Source organism: Mirounga angustirostris, unplaced genomic scaffold (genome assembly GCF_029215605.1).
Source record: "Mirounga angustirostris isolate CCGP_5_RB_7025 unplaced genomic scaffold, mMirAng1.0.hap1 SCAF_3, whole genome shotgun sequence".
NCBI lineage: Eukaryota > Metazoa > Chordata > Mammalia > Carnivora > Phocidae > Mirounga > Mirounga angustirostris.
Window position 1 is genome coordinate 186,145,821 of NW_026991711.1, and position 26,322 is coordinate 186,172,142.

The 26,322-nt window shown below is 38.1% G+C and overlaps 1 protein-coding gene across 18 annotated transcripts in view; it reads right to left on the reverse strand.

Moving 5' to 3' along the window:
* Window positions 1-26,322, reverse strand: part of TRIP12 (thyroid hormone receptor interactor 12) — a 141,892-nt gene that overhangs the window by 51,381 nt on the left and 64,189 nt on the right. For all 18 annotated transcript variants that reach the window (XM_064587208.1, XM_064587207.1, XM_045867792.3 and 15 more), the window contains 4 exons: window positions 17,980-18,085; window positions 15,250-15,386; window positions 9,857-9,940; window positions 8,737-8,832 (listed from right to left, as the gene is read on the reverse strand). In XM_064587208.1, the coding sequence (XP_064443278.1) occupies window positions 8,737-8,832; window positions 9,857-9,940; window positions 15,250-15,386; window positions 17,980-18,085 (423 nt within the window). The remainder of the gene's footprint in view (window positions 1-8,736; window positions 8,833-9,856; window positions 9,941-15,249; window positions 15,387-17,979; window positions 18,086-26,322) is intronic.

Sequence of the window (26,322 nt, forward strand, 5' to 3'; positions counted from 1 at the left end):
CCTAACAGAAGAGAATGAAGTATTTTCTAAAAACAGCAAAAGACTGGCCTTTTCACCTCCTCTCATTCCCTGTGCAGATGACTTCCACTTTTAAGGCTCAAATCCAATGCCCAAAGAGCTGAAAAACGCTAAGACTCAACTCCCACAGGGAAAGACTGTGGCCAGTGAGCTGGGTGACGTACTCAAGAATAAACTCCACAAAGGAGCTCCAAATTTCCATGAACACCTTCCTACGAGAAACCATGATTAACTCAATTCACACTTACCGAACCACAGCCAATGCCACTTTTAAGCCCTTCCTCTTCCTACACCTTCTCAGATTCCTGTCTGCGTATGGGATTTGTCCACTTCCAAGTCATTAGTGAAACAGCTTAGAAATGCCAAATATTTAGAAACTGTCAATGAATGTGGAATTCATATGAAAACCAAGGTGTTTCTATTTCAATTAAGTTACAGTGATCTTCCTGGAAGGCATAGCCTTTCAAAAGGGACACACGGTGATCCTTGCATTACAAGATCTATTTTTTCTCTGCTATGTAAGACTGGCTAATGAATTGCATATAACTATTACTGCCTACCTACCTTTACCGTAACTAAGAGTAAACTCAAAAATATATTGCAAAAAGTCAAGTGTTCAGATGGCTGCCGTCTTTATAATTTTCAAGCTAAATAGGAGTTCCACTTAGAGGAGGCCTATCATTTTTGCGTTGAAATGTGAAAGGCAAAACAAATGAAGGGAAAGTAAACTCTTGAAAACAGAAGAATCCTCGGTTGCTTCTAGATTTGCTCTTAAATGATGAAACAGTTCATGTATTCAACTAGCACAACCACCCAAAATAGGAAAAACTAACACATCCACGGGATGTTTTATAAACATGGAAGCTGGCAATTAAAGGACAGAGATCATGTTAGCATGATCAAAAGATACCACTGAACCTTAAACCAAACTGAAAATGACAATAACAAGCAAAAGCCATAATTTATGCTCTGATCAGTCAATTTTGGTTTTAGAGTCACTTATACTCTTAAAAATTACTAAGGAGCCCCAAAGCACCTTTGTCTATGTGACTTATATCTAACTTATATTTATAAATGCATCTGGGATTAAGAGAGAAAAACTAAATACTCGTTGATTAATTCATTACATATTAATATAAACAAAGTTTTGTGAAAACCACCATATTTTCTAAAACAAAAAAATTCACGTGATGAGCACCGTTGTAACTTTTTTGTTGCAAATCGTTTAAATGTCAGGCTTTATTAAAGAAAAACAGCAGTATGACCACCTCTGCATCTATTCTCAATTTGTGGCAACATTATTTGAGATGAAGAATGCGGAAAACATGGGCCTAGCTTTTTCACAAAAACTATTAAGAAGACATACACTTACTGGTAAAGACAGTAAAATTAATAACTTTGTTTAACAAGGGCATCCTTACATAAAAATGGAATTTTTTTTTTTAAGATTTTATTTATTTATTTGACAGAGAGAGACCCAATGAAAGAGGGAACACAAGCAGGGGGAGTGAGAGAGGAAGCAGGCTTCCTGCCGAGCAGGGAGCCTGACGCAGGGCTCGATCCCAGCACCCTGGGATCATGACCTGAGCCGAAGGCAGATGCTTAACGACTGAGCCACAGTGGAATTATTTTTAGTAGGAGCATTTGGCATTTAAGAATACAATGACTGCTAGTGCTGTTTGGAACCACTGCTTTGATTCTTTCAATAACGTAACAACAGTTTTTACCCACCACAGCTTTTGCAACATCAACAAAATTCAAACAACAATGTAGAAAAGGAAAAACTTTACCAATCATTTAGAGTTTTGACCAATGGATTCAATGTTAGGGTCTCAGGAACCCCAAGCAAGCCACAGACCACACTTTGAGAAGCACTATCACAGATCAAGGGTTGGAAGGCAAACATTTGCTATAAAGAACCAGACAGTAACTATTTTGGGCTTTGCAAGCCATAGGGTCTCTGTTGCAACTATTCAACCCTAGCACAAAAGCAGAACAGACACTACATAACAGATAAGCATGGCTGTGTACCAATAAAACTTTATTTATGAACACAATTTGAATTTCATTTAATTTTCACATCTCACAAAATACTATTTTTAAATTTTTTTCAGCCATTTAAAAATATAAAAATCATGCTTAGTTCACAGGCTCTATAAAACTGAGCAGGAGGCTGAATTTGGCCCTTGGGCAGGAGTTTGCCAACTGCTGATACGAACGGGAGAGAGAACCCATAGCACTTCAGAAATAGTCACAGGAAGATGATGTTTCTGACTGAATTGGTCCCAACGGACATCCGCCCAGTTCTGGAGCTGTGAAGAGGGCTGGAGCTGAATCAGAAGTTTTGGTAAGACAGAACAAAAGCTTATGAAGTCTCATGGTGCTCAGAAGACAAAGGCCCTACAGAGGGAGGAGGCCTGCCTCAAACACACAGCTAGTCGGTTCTACCCCCAGGACATCTGTGACATTTTGGGAACTGCATAATGAATGAAGTCCAAGTAGACAAAGACTTGCAAGGTTCTCAATCAAAACCCTAGGAGGATCACAACATACAAACAGGGATGAGCCACAGGTGAAAGGAGTCACACAAAAACAGCAATTCTGGTCAAAACAAGCTAAAGCCCCGACTAACACAGAATGATCAGCTTCTAACCCTTTATATGTCAATACAGAAAAGGGAGAAACAATGTTACGGTACATAACATTATTGAGTCTCTTCAGTTCTTTTATACAAAATGTCCAGCACAGAAACAACTACTAGATATATGAAGAAACAGGAAAATGTGACTAATAATCAAGAGAGAGGGGCGCCTGGGTGGCTCAGTCAGTTAAGTATCTGTCTCTTGGTTTCGGCTCAGGTCATAATCTCAGGGTCGTGAGATCAAGGCCCGCATGGCTACACACTCAGCGTGGAGTCTGCTTGAGGATTTCCTTCCCTCTCCCTCTGCCCCTGGCCCGCTTGCATGCTCTGTCTCTAAAATAAATAAATCTTTAAAAAAAAAAAAAAATAAGAGGGGGGGGAGCAGGGAGGGGGGAATAGAAGCAGACCACCACCATTAGAATTATAAGACTATTTTATAACAATGATTAATAAACAGTGAATATAACCTAAGATGGACAAAATAGGTAAGTATGTAAAGAAATTCAACAGAAAACTGGAATCTACAAAACAAAACCAAGTAACTGTCCAGAACTGGAAAACATAATATCTGAAATGGTGGGTTTATGAAGAGATTAAAGATGACAGTGGAAAAAAAGAATTAGTGAATCTGAAAACTGTCCAACAGAAAGCTTTCAAACTAGACAAAGAGAAAAAAATAAAATAGAGCCAGAGAAATATGCTGGATGAAGCCCAAAGTTTGAAGACGTATGATCTTGATACTCCTGGAAGGAAAAGAAGAATACCTGAAGAAATAAGGAGAAAAGAGAAGTAGTATTTCATGAGATAATGGCAAAGTATTTTCCAAAGCTGATGAAAGGTATCAAACTCAAAGATTCAAATGGTCAGTGAAACCTAAGCAAATGAAAAATAAGGCCTAATTAGGCCTAATATGTAAATTAAAAATATTTTGAAAAAGCAAATCTTTTTTTTGACAGAGACTGAGTCTCCATGCTGAGCACAAAGCAGAGCCCAATGAAGGCCTCGTTCTCATGACCCTGATATCATGACCTGCGGGTCGAAATTAAGAGTCGGATGCTTAGCCCATTGAGCCAGCCAGGTGCCCCCAAAAAGCAAATCTTGTAAGAAGCCAGAGGAAAAAAGACATTGCCTTGAAAGGGTACCAGTAAGACTTTTAAACAGAAGACATGCAAAGTGCTAAAATGAGAATTTTATAGCTGGGGAAAATAGCATCTCAAAATTAAGGCAAATCAAGGACTTCTCAAAAGCAGAGAAAAATCATTACTAGCACCACTCATTCACCACATGGAAAAAAAAAAAGTTCTTCTAAAGAGAAGTGAAACAACTCTGATTAGAAGAGAGAAACTGCAGGAAGGAATTAAGAGCACTGAAAACAGGATGTGTATGTGGACAAAGGAATATGGATAATCTAAAACAACAATTAGGTCCTATTGTGTTTATAACACATGTATACGTAAAACAAATTAAAACAATAGTATAAAGGATGGCAGAAGGTAAAAAGAGTGAAACTATTATACAGTTCTTATACTGATCAGGATGTGATAAAGTATTAATATAAGGTAAGCTATAATAAACCAAGGACATGCATTAAAATCTCTACAGTAACCACTAACAGACATCTTACAGGGGTATAGAACTAAAAAGTTAGAAGACAAAAATGGGTAAAAAAGGGCCCCTGGGTGGCTCAGACAGTTAAACATCTGCCTTGGGCTTGGGTCCTGATCCCAGGATCCTGGGATCGAGCCCCACATCGGGGTCCCTGCTTGGTGAGAAGTCTGCTTCTCCCTCTCCCTCTCCCTCTCCCTCTCCCCCTGCTTGTGCTTCCTCTCCCTCTCCCTGTCTGTCAAATAAATAAATAAATAAATCTTTAAAAAGAAGGAGGGAAAAAAAGGCACCATTCTGTTTGTTATACATGACTGGAAGAAATGCAAAATGGTACAGCTCCAAAGAGCTGATTTACAACAATTTATACCAAAGATAACGCAGGAAAAAATAAGAAAGCTGTGTTTTACTGCAACACAACCAAGACTGGAAATAACCTGAATGTCCAATAGGGGCACGCTAAATAAACCCTGCATCCCCGCAGGGGAACACTAGGACTGCTCTACAAAAGGAATACGGAATCTCCTCTCTCTCTCTCTCTCCAGCAGCTATAGGAAGTGATCACCAAAATACTGTTAAAGGCAACCTAAAGCATATAAAGTTTACTACTCTTATCTCAAAAAGGCAGCATGTGTGGAGCAGATAATATGAATTTGTTGTTTTCTTAAGTAAATAACAGAGGGGCAAGCCATGAAAGTAACAAAGGCTATTTGTCTGGGAGGAGGAAGCAGGGTAAAGGGAATAGCAAAAGAAGGTAAGACTTCCCTAAATATACCTTATTTTGTAGATTAGACTTTCTAAACTGTGTAAACATCCCATAAGGATAAAATCGAAGTTAAAATTTAAAAGCAATCTCGAGAAATTAGAAGCAAATCAAGCAAATGAACCAAACCAACTTGGTGGCCTGAATAAAGAGAAGAAATCATTTCAAATGACTTTAAAATACCAGAAACTTGACCACAAAATGAGCCCCCAAGAACACCAACAACAAAGACTGTTGAAAAATTAAAACTCTCAATAATATTACGTTTGGTGTTAAGGTGGAATTTTGTATTGTAGTAGGAGAATGCAAATTAAGTGACTATGTTACTATCATTGGGAACTGGAACTTTTGGCTTGGGAGAAAGAAGATACAAGATAAAGGCAGATAAAAACCTCGCAGCCCTAAATTTGAATTCGCATTAAAAGCAAAAACTCATGATTTTATTTTAAAAGATAAAATACAATTATTTCCTAGGTTTGTTCATTACACGTGTCAAATAACAATGATCACCCCAGGGGTACCTGGGCGGCTCAGTCAGTTATGGGGTTATGTTTCCGGACTCTTGGTTTTGACTCAGGTTTTGATCTTAAGCCCAGCACCAGTGCCTCAGGTCGGAGTAGGCTTCAAATTCTTCCTCCCTGCCCCCTCCCCGCTCACACACTCATGCTCTTCACCCCCCTCAAATAAATAAAATCTTTAAAAAAAAAAAAAAAATCACCCCAGTAGCAATGAGTAGACCTAGACCCTAGACTATGAACTCTATAAATACTATTTCATATAAAAGAGACCAGGGTGTTCTCTGAGAAAACCCCTAATTTCAGGTATCTGGGGTGGGGGTTTTGACCCTGACATATCAGAAAGAAAGTTATCAAAAACTACTGGTGACATTATCAAAAAGATTCAGAAGCCAACCCCCGAAAGATGCCATCATCCAATGATAGGACAATTTAATAATCAAATAATCTCTGAAATGTCTCCACTTGACAGTGATATTTAAAAAGAACAATAATGGCATTTTGGAGGATGCAAAAACCAACTATTTTCCAAACTCGTAAATAATGGGGAGAAATCCGTTTTTCCTATACCAGTTATTCTCCTGTGTAACAAAACAGAAGAGAGATACTAATATATTTCTACTACATTATCTCTTTTACTTCTAATAAATGAAGTCTGGTCATTAGATGTGAAGTGCTATCATTTATAATCCCTGTCATGCAGGCACCCAGTTTTGATGGCTTAAGAGACAATCAGACTTCATGTGCCTCCTAGGATTAGCACACACTACCACCTTTGCTTAGTCTTTCCCCACCAAGAAAATAATCAAACCTGAATCTGAAAAAGCCTCTAGGTCCAAACACCAGTTTATAAAGAAGTACACTTATGACACTTGAGAGAAGGAAACTTGACACTCATTGGACAGCTATTATTAAAGAAAGTATTAGTTTATTTTTCAGGTATGATAATGGTAATCGGGGGGAGGGTCTGTTTTAATGGGCATTATCTCGAGCTACATGTTTGTAGATAATTTTATATATAATGTCTGGGATTTGTTTCCAACAATGTGGGAGGAAGGCTGTGGGTAAGGGTGAAGCCAAAGACTGGCCATACAGTAGGCATCGCTGAACTGGATCCTGGGCGGGGGAGACGACACCCGACAGACACTGTTGTCTACTCTGGTTCTATCTTATTACATTAATTTCATGTGCAATGGTCAACCCTTAATACGAATTTTGAGATGATTTAATGTTAATACTCTTAACAGCCTTCTCCCAAGAAATAAATGAAGTAGTGAAATCAAACTTCTCTCAAGAAAAAAAAAAAAAAGAACAATGTATTAACCGATGGCTATATATATTTTGATCCTGATTCAAATAAACAAAAATTGTAAATGGATTTATGAGAGGCCTAGAACATTTGCACTCTAAACAGGCACCTAGTAAAAGTAAGGATTCCTCTTAACATAACCACAATACTAAAATTTTTTTGTCCTTATAGTTACAAATTAAATGACATGCAAATGAAATGATGTGTAAGACTGCCTTAAAATTAATCGTGGGGATGGGGAGAATGAGAACATTAACTGAAACAATAGTTGCTGGGGACTGGTAATTGTTGATGGGTTCATGGAGGTTATTCTACTACTATATTCTCAAATTTGCATATATTTATCTTTTTTATAACACATATCATGTCATTGCCCTTTCTAAATCCTTCAATGGTTCCCGAGTACAGTTATTAGGTTAAATCCCATATTTGCCACCGGCCTGCCAAGCCCTACACGACCTAGTGAGTATCTATCCCTCTCAGATTTCATCTTCTACCACTTCACTCTTTCCACAGGCCCTCTTGCTTTTTCTCAACATGCCAAGCTAAGTCCCACCTCTGGGGGTGCACTTCATCTTCCCTCAGACCTGTGCAGGGCTGGTTTCCTCACTTCATTTAGGTATCCACGAATTCACCCTGCCTCAGAGAAGGTTTCTCTAATCAGGCTAAGTATATCCCCTCACCAGCCAACCTACATCCTTACTTTGTTTTGTTTTCCTCCATAGCATTAACACTACCTGAAATTTTTTCTATTATAAAACTGTCTGCTTTATCGCGAGGGTCACCCTCTAGAGTGGAAGCTCCATGTGGGAAACAACTCTGTACTACCCTGTTCATGACTCAGGACAATCCCAGTACCTAATAAATGACACTAAATAAGAATCCTCCTTCAAGGGTTCATGAGAACTTTGCAAAAGGGTACGTTATCTGAGAGCTGAGTGTCACGGCAGCAAAAGCAAAACCAAACCAAACCAAACCAAAAATACCAGCTGCTTCTTAAATTTCTGTCAAATGCTAAGGCCAGAAACTTGAGAAGGACTTAAGTATAAATACACATATGTGAGCTTATGTCCACACATTTAAAAAAAACCAACCCAACAACTTGGAATATTTGATGGAAAATTGTATGAGCACATATTAGTAAGGTAAGAGTTAATAGACTTCAGTTAACACTTTAGAAATGTTGAAATTAATAAAGACTGAAATCTAAAAATACCTGCTGATTCTTTGAAAACATTATCAATGGAGTTATTAAAAAATGCTTAAATGTAAATTTTGTTTAAGGAAGCTAAAGATAGTATTCTATACCAGGAAGAATTTAACTGGATTTGTAATTATGCAAAAGTTATTCTTGTTACTGAGTCACTGTTTTGTCTACCATATATGACAAGATCTCTGAATTATAATATGTTAATTTGATTAAATGAGTCTAGCGACTGGTAATTCTGCTAAGAAATCTTTTCTCTCCGGCTCACTCTACAATTGACTGTCTTACATACGGATTGAGTATTATGCCACAAAAAATTCAAAGATTCAAATCTATGCAAATCATGCAATCAGATGCTACAATATAATCAATGTAATCATCTGAGATTCTTTACTATGCTAGAGTTAAACAAAGATTTAATCTTGCCGAAACTCTGGATGATTTTCTAATGACTCCAATCCAGTAATCAAAAATAAAAGTAGAGAAGAACCTAGAGTTGCTGGGTTTAAAGGCAAGAATGTGCACAAGCCCTATTTTTTAAAACAGGTTGAAGTTCATGAAAACCTCCTTATATGAAAGCCTCTTTACAGCTATAGATAAAACAGTAAAAACAGCACTCGCCTAATTATTAAAGGTTTTTGCGGGGGGGGGGGGGGGGGGGCTTTAAGAGTATTCACTTACTAGCTCCGCTTCCAATTGTTCTATGGAAAAGTTGTGACATCCGAGGACCGAGCGGGCCAAACAGATGAGGAGGAAGACCCCTGGCCTCTAACAAAGCTGAAGAAAAAAGAAAGGCATGAGGAATAGTTGAATTGTAAATGCAGTTGATCTTATATAAAAATTTCAAGTACTGATTCATCTCACGATTTAGACAATGTTACTTTCCATTTTTATCTTTAGAAGAAACTAAACTTTCAAGACCACTCTTAAGATATTAATTAATATAAGTTACAACATCCATGTGCTAGTTTCAAGGCATCTTAGGTTCTATGGTGATACTAAATATCAGTGCCAGAGGGGACTGTATGAAATGATCCAAGAATAACCCAGAGTAAGTATTTACTTTGAAGAAATTATAGGTTAAGCACCCTTGTGTTGCTTTCTCTCTGATATTGGTCATGAGATCTTCTAAAAAACATATGGAAAAATTATTTTTATCAGGTCCAATAGGTGAAAAAAAATGTGTTCACGAGACTTCTAGTGGAAAAGAGACTGCTGTAAATTACTTTAGGAACTTAAAAGCAATCTGAAAGTGCTTTATAAATAATGTTTCTCGTAAGCCTCACACTGCGGATCTATCATGTAAACCAACTGTCTGAAGACAACAAAAATACATACCCACCCATTTGTAAAGAGCATATACATAATATAAGGCTGCTTTTTTAAAAGCACAACATTAAAATACCTGGTGTTTAGGTATACACTTTACATTCATTTTAAAATAGGTGACCAAGAACACAGCAAAAGCACCCCGCTGGGATGCATTACGTTTGCAGGTACCAGAGAACATCATATTAAGATCTTCCTTAATTCATGTCCAGCTATACAAGCAACCATAATAGAGAACATTTTAAAAACAAAGAATACATGCATAACATTTTGTCTAAACAGTAAAAATAGAGAGCCAGACAGTTCATCTTCCAAATCCAAATCATCACAAAGAAGAAGTTTTTATGAGTACAGGCATTGCTAGAGTATGTTTAAATGAGCTTATCCGAATTAATTTCAACAAAGAACAGAAGTCACAGGCAGCCTCTGATAATGGTTTCTGGTTTCTTGTAAGCTCCTTAACTGTCTTTACCTTGTAATCGTCCCATCTCGGAATCATCGGATTCACTTTCCCCAGAGGTGGTCATGCCCACAGCCCCTGCAACAGAACTAGAGGCTTCAAAGGGGGAGGGGAGGGGGGAGAAAAGAAGGTGAGGGTTAGGAGAGGAACATTCAATATTATGTCTGGTTTATCTTGAAAAAAAAAAAAAAGAGCAGAGTTTTACAGACTACCGCGAATAAAGGCAATTAAATGTGTCCGCCCGTTGCACACTCAGCTGTTCTAAATTTCATCCTGTAGCTTCTATGAACAATAGGATGGTTCAACTATCTCAGTGTTCAACAAGCTTAAAAATAACAACCTTTACATTTCTTCCATACATGGCTTTGACAGATTCCTCATGCCTCTGAAACTGTTCCTAAATTAAATCTTGTCCTGAAGTCATCTACCAAAAGTCCATGAAGATCACACTGCCAAAACCGCCATGAGGTTTACTAGACAGGCAGTCAGCCACAAACAGGACAGAAAGCAAAGCTGACATCTGGGGGAAAAGCTCCATGCCAACGTGTGCCTTCTTCAGTCGGCCTTACTCCTGGGCTGCAGTCTTGACACAATCACTTAGACGTTTTCTCTAAGAGCACGCAGATAATACCCTTCTTATTTCCAGGGCAAAATACTGAAGATACACGTTACAACCAACAGCAAAGCACTGAAGTACAAAATAGCGGACAACTAGGATGTCAAAACAAGTGCAGAAAAAAAAGAGTTCAGATTTAGAAGGATTCTACTATCCAAAAAGCTAACCTGAGCAATAATTCAGTCTAAGCAAAGAGAGGCTGATTCTATTATGAATCTGACCAGACAAAACTATATTCCTTTAAAACCAGCAGTTTTACTGTTCCTCCTCTCAGTGTCTCTTGAGTCTTTAAGCATTTTTTCTATACAATTAACCTGTGTATGACCACATTATCCATAATACCCTAAACCCTTACACTCTCCAGATAACGACAAAAGATCAGCCCAGAACGTTTTTTATTGTTAAAAGCACATGGATAAAATGTGAATTTACAGAGCTTTCCTGAAGAGATGCTAATAAACAAGCCACCAACTGTATTATTTTCTTAATAGTTTTCTTCACACCTCATTAAGTATCTTCTATGATTTCACTGGGATTTTTAAAAATTCATACAAAAATGTATAGCTTAAGAACAGGAGTCAGCAAACTGTGGCCCACAGGCCAAATTCAATCCAGCACATCATTTTGTAAATAACATTTTATTAAAACACAGCCAAACTCATTGTTTTACACACTGTGGCTGCTTTCCTGCTACAACCCCAGAGCTGGGTAGTTAGTTCCAACAGAGCCTGCATGAAGCCTAAAACATCAACTATCTGGCCCTTCAGAGGCAAGGTTAGCCCCTGGCTTATACTTACAGGTTAGCCAGAAATGCTAGTATTAAAGTGTATCAGTTTAACAAAATCCACACTTCTGGGGAAGAAAAAAGAATAACTACACTCGAGGATGCTGCTTACACGTGGCATTTATGAAACGCTTACCATCTACAGACTGGGTCTGTTTCCTTACGAGGCACTGTAAGCTTTTTCACACTCGTGAGGTAACTGAGGCCTTGTGACTTTGAGTGTACTTGCCCAAGGTCAGACAGCTACCCACAGATCAGAGATCTGAGCTCAGGTGGTCTGAGGCTGTACTCAAATACTGTACTCTATTGGCCCCTTAAATATATTCTTCAGTTCTAATTTTTCATTCTAGTACAGCTGCTTCTTCACATTAAACAGAAATCTGGTTAACAAATACTGTTATTAAGGTTCCAATTATGGCTGAATTTGTTCCAAGTGACTCTTAAACTTGCTTTTAAGCTGTTCTAATTATGTGCAGAGCAAATACAAAGTCTTAAATGAAGTTGTTGGTTTTTTTTAAAGCACCCCCTGGCACCACATCTTTTTTAAGAAAAAAAAAAAAAAAAAACCCAAAAATTCACTTGGGAAGGTAATGCTGGCTTTGTTAGTTTATGTATTAGAGGGTCACCATAAGGAAAAGCAAGAATATTCTGATTTTTCATGGAGGTGGAGGGCCTGTTTTGACAGAAATCAGTCACTGAACCCAAAGAAGAAAAGATTCTTTGCCAGCCCAATGATGGCAAATATTAATCATTTGTCTACTATAGTTCCATGTAGGTATTACAGAATGAGATAAACCAAACTAGCCTGGCTTGTGAGTGGCTGTCTGTAAAGTCACCCAGGTAAGGAAATGTCATCAGCGGACAGCAGTCAATGACAAAATTCTTTAGTCAAGGTGTCAAACCTCCTTGGGCTACATGCACAAGATCTGTCCCAACACAAATATAAACATAAGATTATCAAGCAGAGAAAATGTGATGCCAGATTTTAAGAAGTGTCAATCTTTTTTTGTTGTTTTATCTCCCCCATCTACTCTTTAGCATATCTTCACAGCACCATGTAAGATAGTTTCATTCAATACACAGTTCAATTAAAACTATGGAAAAATATTTAAATCAGAACACAAGAAATTTATCACAGAACCCCAAGTCTTTATACCTTAACCGATAAAGGCCTCTTATGCAGAAAGACAATAAAATATTAGAATGCTGATAGAATTAAATTTTACTTGACAGGAACCTTAAGGGTTTACCAGATCCCTAACTATAAGAGGCATCAGGAAGACATTTTTATGAGTGTAATGAAAACCTCTGAGCAAGGCCAAAAGAATAACTGTTAGTAATGTAATTATGCCTTAGATGGGCCCTGGTATCAGGTGATATGCAAGCATCTAATTTTTAGGGATTCCAAACTAAAGTAGTTAGGGAGATTAAAAAAACTTAACAAAACTGGGGTTGCTTTCTTTTTACAAACTGACCCTACTCATTTCTCGTGAAATTAAGATTCTCAATGCAAAATCAGGTGCCAGAACATGGGCTATTCTTCCTTGCCATTTGACTGTTTTGCAGGTGTAAGGAAGAATACTTACTTCTCACTTTAGTGTCTCTAGTATCTGAAAGACTTTATCAGCACTATGAAAAGTTACAAAGTTCTGATAAAGCCAAAACTACACCCCCCATCTCATGGGAAAATGTGGGCAACACTTAACTTTCAACGCCAAGAGCTAGCATCTCTTCTATGAAGAGCCAGAGAAGTTGGGCTCCATATATAAGTATATTTCAAGGTGACCGAGCAGGCACACCATTATCAACAAATTTTCCTGAGTGTCAACAATACTGGCAAAGTCAGGGTGATATGAGCAGATCTGCCGAAGACAGAGCAATGCTTTAATCACTACATGGATAAAAAGCAGTAAGGCAATAAGTTTATTTCAATGATTTCACTGGAATAGGTCAGGAAGATGGGATCTCCAAAAATAAATAATGCTGGGGGGGGGGGGAACCCATAAAAACACTGAAGAGATTCAATCAATCTCTTTAAATTAATAAAAACATTATTTTAAAATAAATGTTTCCAATAGAGTCTTATACCAACTGTCTAAGAGCTGTCTGTGAACAGATGCTTGCCAAAGATGCTCTAAGTTATTAACACCATCGATTTATACTCCACACTGACTTAGAGGGTTGTATTTCTCTTTAAATTCCAGTTGTACATATGGAGAAACTAAAGCACATCACATTGAAGAACTTAACGTAAAGTTCGTAAGGAATCTGCTTGTTTCCCGCAGCACTACTTCAGTGAGCTGGCAGAGAATCAGTCCTGCAGCACCTAGAAGGCACCGAAGTGAAATGAAGTCGTGCTGTGGTCCCCGGGTTATCTTTCCCTTGAACGTGGAAAATACTGAGATCACACTGTGATTTCCGGCAGTCTTATGAACCTAATCCCCTGAAGCCTTTATCCTCTTAAGTAAATACACCAGGGATCAACACCTTACACACCACCCCCTCATTCTGGCCGCCAGTGGTAGCCATATGAAATTAACTCTTGTGACTGTCGGGGAAGCGGAAGGACACAGCCTTTAGAAATGTGCCCTTCTTTTTGAAAACCTGGATTTCAGAGTCCCACGACCCTGGGCAACCTTAACCATTATGTGCCTCAGTTTTCCCTCATTTCTAAAATGGGGAGAACAGCACTCACACCTCAGCACACTGTTCTGCACATTAAATGAGAATATATGTAAAGTGCTTAATACCGTGTCTGCAACAGTGTGCACTCTCTACAAACGTCAGCTACGAGAATTACTGTAGTGAGTCGGCTTTCACACAGTCCACAGCTCCATTTCTGTCATCCACGTGGGAACTGCCCCACTTCCATATGCAGACTTGAAATAAACATTTAAAACACTGGGAAGCATCGCCTGTGTGTCTTCAAGAGCTTCAATAATTTGTATGTGCAATGGACTGTACTTTCCCTCATATTTAACCCTTGGGAAAAACTATTTTTAATAAAAAGGGGGGGGGTACATGAAAAAGGTCCCCTCCCACCAGAAGAGACAGTTCAAGTTCGCCATGCCACTTATTAAACAAAACCAGGCAGGACAGTGGTAAAAATGTTAAGCTGGACCGAAAGCTGAGAGCAGCATAAAACATGAACAGTGGAGGGCAAACTAGGACACAGGCTCCACCACAGGCATGAAAGAAAACCAGCACACATGTGAATGTTACGTGAAAGAGCGTTGTTATTAAAGAACACACTTAACACCTAAGCCCATGTGTATCATTCTGACAGAAGAGACTCATCATACCCATGTTCATAATGATGAACTGCAACATTTTCCTATCTGTTCTTAATGTTAGATAGAAATGCTCACGACAAGCTACATTTTAAAACCTGTTGGCCACAATTAGCCTCTGAAGTATTAGTCTTCTTTTCCTCTTGGTGATCAGTACATACTTAAAGCTGAAAAGGGGGGGGGGGGGGCAGCCTAATCTTTGTTGTGCTAAGATATCAAGAAGCATAAAAATAAGCCCATAAAAACATACACAGCATTCTTAAAGTTCCTTTCAAGAGGAATACGTATTACTTTTTAGGGGCTACAACATTCTCCATTAAAATTTACACATGTATGAAGAAGTAATTTAAGCCATATCCTTACTTTGTTATTATGAACTTAAATTTTCAATCACTGGGCAACTACTGTTATGTCCTCATTGCTACAGAAGAACCTTCACAGAAAGTGACTATTTCCTAAAAGCTCTTTGAATGTAATGAATACAAACTTGGATTTGGAAAAGAATTAAAAAACAAAAACAAATAAATCCAACTCATCAAAAACCCAAACCTATAAAGTGAAACAAAGGAGAACAAGTTTATCTGATGATAACATTGAGTGTATCTCTGTCCCCTCGCTTGCCTTATACCTGGTATGCCTACAAGGTAATTTATCTCTAAACAAATCAGTAAGGTTCATAAATGCATTTTAGAGCTAAGACGTGTCGCCAATCTACCTGCAGCTCCTTGGGGAGTTTCGTCTGTCCGAGCAGCGGAAGAATTCACTGTCTCCTGGCTGCTTTCAGGGTCCGCCATTTTCTCCTGTCGACGAGCTTCAGCTGCTCCTCTCTTGCCCAGGCCAGAGCCTCGCCGGCTACAACAGAAAGATGCCATCACAGGCAGCCCTACCAGTGACCAGGAGCAATGTCCACGCAGCACAAAGCTCTAATGCATGGAGCACAAAGCCAGTTTCTTCTTTTTTTCCATAGAAATTGTTGCAGAAAATCATTATGGGTAACAACCAAGACTTTGTATATTTAAAATTCTTCCAAGTTACACTGCAGTCACAATACATGCTTTTGTGGTGCTATGAGCTGTTGTCATCCTTACAGACAGAAATGATTTTTAAACACTTCAACTAAATGGAAAAGTGACCCCTGCTTAGAGAATTCAACTCACTTAAATTAGATCCCTACTTCCAGGGTAAACAGTCAATATATAGACTTTACACTAACAAAGGGCAGGGGGGAGAGAAGAAGAGGAGAAGATGTGGGAAATTCCTATCACCTAAGTTCCAGATAACTTAAACCACCAAAAAAAGAACTACCCTAATAATGAACAAGAGATCCATCCTTTAAAATAAAGAATTAAAGATTTAACATTTATAAATACATACAGATGATACTGAGGGAGACACTGGTTTAGGATTGAGGCACAGCGTAATATGGAAAGAATAATGATCAGTCATTTCTCACAAAGCAAATTACATTTTATTGATGATGATTTTTTCTATTTTAATAGAGAAATCAGTAAGCAAATCAGGTAAAAAAAAAAAAAAAGATTTCCCCAAATTATTATAACTTGGTATTGTTTAAATAGCAGCCCTCTAAATTAGGAAATGAAGAAACATACTACTAAGGATATGTTTTAGAACCAAGTCAAACTGCGGTGGAATTAGATGCTGGCCAGTAAACAACCAGGAAGCAGCAGGCATTAAGTGACATGTAAATGAAGGCTCTGAATTACCAGAAAGTACTAGAAGAGTTTGTTCTTCCAAGTAGTAAAAAATCCTCCATAAACAGGGATTTGCTTAGCCAATCTTTTCTTGCAGAGAAACAGCTCACTCCAGACCCAATTTACCAAGCTACAAAGTAGTGGGATTCAAATTAATTCATCTATTTAACATTCAATTTACACGAGCCATGTGACACACACTGTGCTCAACACTTGGCTTGATGTCCTCAAGGAGTATTAGGCTAAACAGAGATGAAGACACGGCTACAGCAGGCTGTAAAAGCAGTAAATCTAAAGAGGAACTGCCACTAATTCAGAAAAAGTTTGAGATGAAGAGCTTTCCAGGCAGGTGGCTAGATAGCTTGTGTAGAGAATAACCATGTAAATTCTAAGTAATTTCACATGCGCTACGGAAGTGGTCATGAGTAGAAGGCAGGCAGGCAACAGAGCTGGGACACTAGACTACCTGACATCACACCAACTTAAAATTAATTTTCAACCACAGTGAATTTGGTTTATATCTCAGATTATAAACTCTGGGTAAAGAGATTCAAAATCTAGCCCAAAATTTTTAGACAAAAGCTTTGAAGAACTAAGAAAATTCTCAGGGTTCTCGTAAAACTATTGCCAAGAAACCAAAAAAGCAAACAGGTACACTAACTCCAGATATTTTAATAGCATTTTAAACAATACAGACAGAACCAGAAAATAGGTGGAAAAGTAGATTTAAGTGGCTCGAGTCCTTTTCTTATGACTTGCAACTAGTCATATTCTTTATGTCACTATTGTACCCACCACCAAGAGTAGTCATTGTCACTTATCTTAGAGGACAAACAACAGAAGGGCTAAAACCTTTCAGCTCACCTGAGTGAGAGTAGGGAAAAGGCAAACTGAAATCATTTGCCCCCATCACTGTTTTTGGCACATTTAGAAGAACAAACTACATATAAAAGAGTAAAAGTCCTACACAGCTGTGAATAATTAGCTGCACAAGGGCATTTGAGCAACTGACCACACATGAAAAGGTGAGGAAATTGTTAAGGAAAAAAAAAAAAAAGTTTAACTTTAACCTAAGTTCTCAAATCAGTTAATATAAGAATGTGAAATAACACACTGTATCATATCAAAGGTAGCTGATTTTCTGAAAAGGAGATCCAAAACAGGAACTGGAGACATGAAAGCAGACACAAGACACCCACATTCCTCTGTGAGGGGTAGGTGTTGTAATATAAAATGAAAATGAAGTACATCTCTCTCCCCCTTATCCATTAAACTCAAGTGGTGCCAACACATTGAGAAACTAATTAGGCAATATTACAGCCACTAAAATAGGCATCCCTTTTGATCCATTAATCACACTACTAGGAAATTTAGCTACTTTTTAAAAAAATAACCCAAATCTGCATAAAGATGCTCATTAGAGATTTATTGGCCAACTGGAACTCTGAAAACAACAAATGTCCAACTGCTGGCAGTAAGTCTGTGAAAATAATGTAGCAACAGAGGAAAAGATAGAGGGTGAGAGTGCTGTCAAAAATAGCATGATTAATACTTAGCAAAAACATGTAAATCAACACTGGGGAAGAATTCCTTTATATTGGGTAAGTTTCTTTACTACTCAGTATTCAAGTGAAAACTTCAATCATTTTTGAAAACCGGGAGAGAGAAGGATCCTAACAGAGGTGGAGAAGACAACGAACCGGATCATAAACTGGACAACGCCCATGTGTTACCTGGCGCTAGCACAGGAGCCCGTGGTCTTTTGGCGAGTGCTCCGCCTCAAACTGGGGAGCTCAGCAGGTGGGGATTCACTGCGCTTCTTGGTAGATTTTCTTAAACCTATACATGTGAAATGCAAAAGGGAATTTTTTTAAAAAAGAAGTTATCAGAAATTAAAAACTACACAGTTCTTCAGGTCAAAAGCCCAATGCATCTTCCATGGGCTCTCCAGCACTCTGCGAGGCTCCCGTCACAGTTTGCCTTTACTTACCCAGTCCACCCTGGCAAGGTTAATATGGTACCTGGCATTCCCCGTCAGGACAAGTCCCACTTGGCCCCAACCTTGACTCGAGCTATCCCACACCATGAATGACGGTCTTTCTCCTCTCATACCATCCCCGTTAACCATTCCTATCATCTCTACTCCTCCACTGACTAAGGCCAAGAGAGATTTTTTTTTTTTTTTACATTTACTATATATTTCAGGATTTTACTAAATTTAAAAATTTTTCTATTTTTCATTTTCATTCATTAGCACATTACACTGTCTTTAAGCTGTCCCTTTCATCTAGTTTATATAAAGTTCATCAATTAAGACTATGAGAGAACAAAATGCTTTCTTTTCTTTACACAACCCCATCAGCAAGGAAAATATACTTGAGGTGAAGGTTATCAGAATGTCCAATGTACAGATAACTGGATAATTAAGGAGGAAAGTCAAACGAGCACACTTTACATGTTATTCTGGAAGCTAACTGAAAACCTTCATAGGCTTAACAGATTCTAAAAAGGTACAGCAATTAAATGAAATCTATTACTATTTCATAAACAATGGGGAGGCCATCGAGCACTGGTTCTCCCTCCCTCTCCCCCAGACAACGTTACTGTCCTGGGCATCATACTGGGTGGTGCTCTATCTAACAAAGACCTCCAACCGTGAAAGGTCTCCAAGTGAAAAAGCTTATTTCCAGAACTACGACGTCACCTTAAAGAGCGTTTCCTTTTTCAGAGACTAATTAGACAGTAATAACAATTCTCCAGGTCACTTATTCCCCCCCCCCCCCACCAGAACCTTTTTTTTGAGACAGAGAAAGCACAAATGGGAGGGCAGGGTGCAGCAGCAGGAGGGGGAGAAACAGACAACCGATGAGCAGGGAGCCCAACTCGTGGCTGGATCCCAGCACCCTGAAATCATGACCTGAGCCAAAGGCAGACGCTTAACCAACGAAGCCCACCCAGGCGCCGGATCCCCAGGAACTTTTAATTTTTGACCATTTTGCTGCTGCAAAGTGGAGTAACAGAAACTCCTTCCTCTTGATTTTCTTAAAAACACCAGTAAAGGATATGGGTAATAGGTGATAAAAAAGATTCTAGACATCTTTCCGACCCTTAGACGCTTACAGTTCATTCAACCTGGGATAGTCCCTATACTAAATACACACACACAGTGAAAATTGCTAAGTGAAAAGCACACTATTAAGGAATCTTTAAATACCAAACAGAAGCTATAAAGACAAAAATCTACATTCAGACAGGTATTACCATTTAGAAATCTGAACCACACCTTTTGGCCCATTTTTTTTTCCAAAGTAAATTTTGTGAAAGGTTATCTAGACTCCTCAAACTGGCATAAAAGGACTAAAAATGAAACTTTTAAGTAGGGAAAGAAGATTGGCCTAAGGGTTTCTTAAATTTCAATTTTGTTTTTGGATTGGTTTACTACATAGCATATTACCAGAATTACTTAATGCGATCACAAATCAATGTCTGATACCCCACACTATTTTATCTTTGTTTGGACACGCATCCTGTCACCTGAAAGATGAACATGGCATGTGGACAGATTATGGGACTAACTTAATATATTCAACTAATTAGCATCACTATTCTTTAATATTTAAAAAATTCAGAAATTGTTTTTTTTAAGATTTTACTTATTTGACAGAGAGAGACACAGCAAGAGAGGGAACACAAGCAAGGGGAGTGGGAGAAGCAGGCTTCCTGCCAAGCAGGGAGCCTGATGCGGGGCTCGATCCCAGGACCCTGGGATCATGACCTGAGCCGAAGGCAGACGCTTAATGACTGAGCCACCCAGGTGCCCCCAGAAATTATTTTTAAATATCGTTCCAGGGCGCCTGGGTGGCTCAGTTGGTAAAGCGACTGCCTTCGGCTCAGGTCATGGTCCTGGAGTCCCGGGATCGAGTCCCGCATCGGGCTCCCTGCTCGGCGGGGAGTCTGCTTCTCCCTCTGACCCTCCTCCCTCTCATGCTCTCCGTCTCTCATTCTCTCTGTCTCAAATAAATAAATAAAAAATCTTAAAAAATAAAATAAAATAACGTTCCAGAAAACATCAAATTATACTTATCTTTCTATTTGAATTGCGCAACTAAGTTAGAATAGACTTAAAAACGCACAAATCATAGAAAAAAAACCATGAGTGTATGTTATAGTAAAACACTCCACAATGTTTTCACCTTTAACGTACTTTAAAAACCCCTGTATTGTTGTCACTAATATTAGTTTATGTGACGCTTAACTAAATATCATCACACATACCATGACACAGTAATGGACGCTAGCAATGACACTGTTCAGTGCTGCTATACTGCTTATGAGATGACAGTATATGTTCTGACCAAAACTTTTATACTTTCACTACTCATGTCCTATTTTACAGTTAGATGTTTAACTTTCTTTTAAACAATTTCATTCAAATGCCATTTCCTTATGATAAAATATACTCACTTTAAATATGGAGCTGAACAAATGTATTGACCCATATAACCAACACCACAATCGGATCAGGACAGAACACTGCCATTACTCTTAGAAGTCTCTTTGGGCCCCTTACAGTTAATCCACACTTCAGGCCTCTGGCAACCACTGATCTGTCCTTACTGCCTATTCTAGAATTTCATAAAAATGGAGTCATACAGTGTTTTTGGAGATTTCATGTTGCTGAGATTTACAGTCCATTCCTTTCTACTGTGGAGAGGCATTCCTTGAATGGATATGCCACAATCTCTTTATCCATTGTTGGTGTGAAATTTAAGAGAAATGTACTAAATTACAGGAAAGTAGAGGGCACCTGGGTGGCACAGTCACATGTGCGCCCAACTCTTGGTTTCAGCTCAGGTGGTGATCTCAGGGTCCTGAGACTGAGCCCCGCACTGGGCTCTGCACTCAATGCGGAGTCTGCTTGAGACTCTCTCCCCCTCTCTCCCTCTGCCCCTCCCCCACTGCACTCTCTCTCTGGAATAAATAAATAAATCTTTAAAAAGGAAAGAAAGAAAAGAAAGGAAGGATGGTTGGAAGGACGGACAGAGGAGAACCAAAACAAGAGAGTAGATAGAAAAATATTTTGAACTGCTGTTATAATCATGCTGCAACGTAAAATGACTGTCAGACTATTTGACATGACTCCAATTAGCCTGATAAAGTAGGAGAGATAAGCCCAAACATTCTGTTTTCTGAAAGGCAATCCCATGATAAAGGAGCTGCTTACATATAAAGCTCTATAGTGGAAAAGAAGTTTCCCCATTTGTAACATTACCTGAGGCCAGGATGGGAGACAAAAAGAGCTTTCACATGGGTATCTGCTCCAAAAATTGGAACAGGGAAACACCTCACAGGTGGTAAAGACTGATAATTACTAACTTAACAGTATTTTTAAGCAAATCAAGTCAAACATTGGAAGAACTCTATAAATTCTTTCAATCTAAAACATTCTTTAGAAGATTACAAATGTTGGGCGCCTGGGTGGCTCAGCTGGTTAAGCAACTGCCTTCGGCTCAGGTCACGATCCTGGAGTCCCGGGATCGAGTCCCGCATCGGGCTCCCTGCTCAGCGGGGAGTCTGCTTCTCCCTCTGACCCTCCCCACTCTCATGTGCTCTCTCTCATTCTCTCTCTCTCAAATAAATAAATAAAATCTTAAAAAAAAAAAAAAAAGAAGAAGATTACAAATGTCGAACTTTCTGGGAAAAAGGAAAGCGGAAGTCATTTACAGAGTAAGCTCTGCCCAGAGAATGGGGATAGTTTAACCTTCTTCTGGCCAGTCAGCTGACAATGCCAGAACATACCGTGCCGACAGTTTTAGATTGGCTATAGTTTTCAAAAGCACTTTGAGATACAAAGTTATGATAATTCTTACTCTTCAGACATAAAACTATTAACTGACTTGCTTAAAGGCATAACCCAGACAGACTACACAATTCTTATGTTTATTTTGAAGCAGAACAGAGGCTACTACATCTTCAATACACTTAGGGCCAAAGTTAAAAGTTGTGCCTTACAGGTTCACTTAGGACATGTTAAAACACTTCATATAAAAACACTGTAGTTTTGTAGAATCAAAATGTGTTTCCTTCCATTCTACTGGTCAAGTAAGGGTTATTTCAATAAAAGAGGAAACAATGTAAGTGTAAACCAACAACCCAGTGAGAACGAATTAAAATTCATGTGCACGGGAACACAGGCACACGCGTGCACACACACAAACATACACAGAGGCTGTAATGCAGCAACACTAAGTTTATCACTTATTTTTATGAGGCCACTCAGAGAAGCATCCAGAATACCTACTGGCCAAATTAATATATTAATGTCTACGAAGCCTTCGTGTAATGAATTTAGGTATAAATGTAGACATACTTTCATCAAAGCTTTTGACATTATTTTGGTATAAGAATATACATTGTTGTTCCTACAAATATATTCTGTTACTCTTTATTCCTGTGGTAAAAGTGAAACTGGAAGTTAGTATTATTCTCTTAAAAGTCCTAATTGCTTTGTTTCTCTACAGCATATGTATGTCTTACCTTTTTTGGGGGGGAGGGGGGAGGCAAGTATTCCTAACCCCCAGCTAATTTGCATGCAGTTCAGGGCTTCATCTTTTGTTAAAACATTAGTTTTTTTTGCAAAGTCAGGACATACAAAATGTGAAATAACTAAATCCCTCATGTATCCAGTTGTAAGCTTGGATTTCTCAAATATAATATCTTAAAAGAATGAACAGATTGAGGGCCTTAGAAATTTTATTTTCTGGACCCTCAACTAAAATAAACATAGGTATGATCTTGGTGCTTTCTACTCATAGTGATTTTTCTTCTCTACTTCAAACTTTCAAAAGTACTACTCCTTGCATTACAATATGCTGAAATGATTTCAACTGTGTAATTTTGGCAGGAGGAATGAGCACTCGTCACAGGATCTGCCTACTTCAGGACAAGAATAACCAGAGGTAAAACAATATTCATCCTAGAAAGGTATGGTTTTCACTAGTAATTCCATTAAGTTTCTTTAAAAGTAAGCGTAATTAGATAATACATATTCACGGTCATGCTTTTATTCCATTTTTAATTCTTTCATGAATTAAATGAGGATGCTAATCTTTGACCATACACATATGGTCCCACAATAAAAATACAGTCCCCATGATAAAATAATCTAACAATGCAATAATTAAACGTTCCAGTTTCCTAAAGATTCCTTCTGTTGTATAGTGAAAATAAACCTAAATGTCAATGTATTGCTAAGGTTGTTTGAAAATCAAGTGAGATGGGGGAGAGATTGACCTAACACCTTTATTCAGTGAATAATGACTGAATTCAACTGCATTAACGTTTTTATTCTCCAACTTACATATTCATTTCAAAGTGACCTTTAAAAAATGATCAAGTAGGGGACCTGGGTGGCTCAGGTCATGATCCCAGGGTCCTGGGATCAAGCCCCATGTCAGGGAGCCTGCTTCTCCCTCTCTCCTCCCCTTTCATACTCTCTTGCTATCTCTGTCTCTCTCAAATAAATAAAATCTTTTAAAATAAACAAATAAATAAAATCAAGTAGACATCTCTTGTATAAGACCCAGAAACCCTTGTTCTGAACACCGTTGTTTTTTTTTAATTCTTTTGAGAACTTTATCCTACCCCTTCTCCATGTGATACTGATGGAAGTACCATTCACAGTACATTCCCACTATATGAATAGGACTCAAATTGGCCAGACTATTTCCATCATAGTCAAATACAACCCTGCATCCAAAATAGTGATTCGTTCAAGGATAGGCATATGATCCAAGGAAATCAGGGACTTTCTTACAATTTAATACATAAATGATTGGACAGCATCTCTGGGGAGGAGAGGGGAAGGTGTGAGAGTCATAACATAGGTTTGGGCCTGACAGGGTCATCTTTTTGGGCTCCTGGACCCAGTCAAGCCTGAAGCTAGCCAATCTATTGGCTTTACAGTCATATGAACTGACCAGTGTTTATGTGTGTATATGCCACACATCATATAATATATACCATGTTTTTATATACATACCTCATATAATATACAATTATATTAAAATTTGGGGGCTAAGGGGCGCCTGGGTGGCTCAGTTGGTTAAGCGACTGCCTTCGGCTCAGGTCATGATCCTGGAGTCCCAGGATCGAGTCCTGGATCGGGCTCCCTGCTCAGCAGCGAGTCTGCTTCTCCCTCTGACCCTCCTCCCTCTCATGCTCTATCTCATTCTCTCTCTCAAATAAATAAATAAAATCTTAAAAAAAAAAAAAATTGGGGGCTAAGGTAGATGTTGACAAACTGCAGCTTGTGGGCCAAATTCCAACTGGCAACCTGTTTTTGTAACTCCCACTAGCTAAGAATGATTTTTACATTTTAGGGAGTTGTTAAAAAGAAGAATATGTAATAAAATCTGTAGGTGGTAGTAAAACCTAAAATATTTACTATATGGACCTTAAAAAAATAATAATAATTACTGACTTGGACTTTGAAAAGAAAAAGGAAGAACAGTATATGGACTCACCTAAGTTTCAAGAATCAGATAAAAATTTAAAAAACAAAAACTTGTCCAAAACAAAATACAAACAAAAGAAAATCCCTTGTATTTTAAGAAAAAGAAGACCTGAGCTAAACAATATCTCATTTTCAAGTAATTTTTCTAGAATTAGTTAACTTGATTTTTTTACTTAAAATTTTTGCAATACTCCCACAGATAACAAATACATCTCCTTTTTTAAATGGTACAGTAGACAAACCAATGAATAAGATACACCAGTTATTTTAAACAAGGGTATTCAAAACTGCTACAATTCATTTACATTTCAAGGTATCAAAGGATGATTAGGATTGGTTTTTTGGGAGAGGTGCGGGGAGGATTGGGTTTTGAAATGCAAATCCCCAATTTGTTTATATATTTTAGAAAGCGATCAAATGGAGCACCTGGGTGGCTCAGTTGGTTAAGCACCTGCCTTTAGCTCTCAGGTCATGATCCCAGAGTCCAGGGGTTGGACTCTCTGCTCAGCAGGAGTTGGCTTGTCCCTCGCCCTCTGCCTCTGACCACCACCACCACCACCCCACCCCACTTGTGCTCTGTCTCACTCACTCTCTCAATAAATAAAATCTTTAAAATAAATAAGATAAAAAGCTATCAATTATCCATTTATTTACATGTTGTATGTTTCAAAAGGTATTCAGAATGACTTGTTTTTTCTTCATAAAAGGAAAAAAAATGCACCAAATAACATGAGTACTATCGCACATGAAGAGTTCAATTTAGAATCATGCAATGGGGCCATTTAGCTACTGGAAAAAGTAGGCCCAATAAAGAGAACTAACAGTGGGAATATTTTCAGTAACTTGATCTTGATTCCTTCAGCCAAAACAGAATCACGAGAACCTGGTATAACCTGGTGTTGCTTTCAGTATATGCATCCTTACTAATGGTTACTTTGCCAAAATAAATTCACAAAATGTAAAGTAACCTAGCATATAAGGGATCATAGATGTTTATTTTAAAATCATTCAGTAACAATAAAAGATGAGTTTTGCAGATGGCAGTAAGGTAAATACCAAATGGAATTTTCTAAGCCAAGTTTTTATTTTCTAGCCAATGCAGAGCAATTTCATGCACTGATTTGGCAATACAAATTAAACACATTAGAAATGTACAAAAGATATTCATCTAACCATTATTTTAATAATGAGATACTGGAAAAGAGCTAAATGTCCAATAATAGGGAATGGTTAAGTAAACACCAGTAATAAAAACTGCAGGAATACTGTCTTAGCTGGTAAGTATATGAACAGATTGGCATTTTACACTACTAGTGGGAATGTAAATTCATTTATTTCTACAGGCAATTTCAAAATATACATTAATATTTAAAAAGAACATAATCAGAAACCTAACAAGGAGATAATGCTGTAAATTACAAAGCTCTAGTCAATTTAAAAATTTTAGGAAAATGTAAATGCCCATTAATTGAGAATGAGCTAAATTAGGATACATCCATTTACAGCCATTCAAATGATGTAACTTATAGTTCTTCTGAAAGGAAAAAGGTCTAGTGTTTAG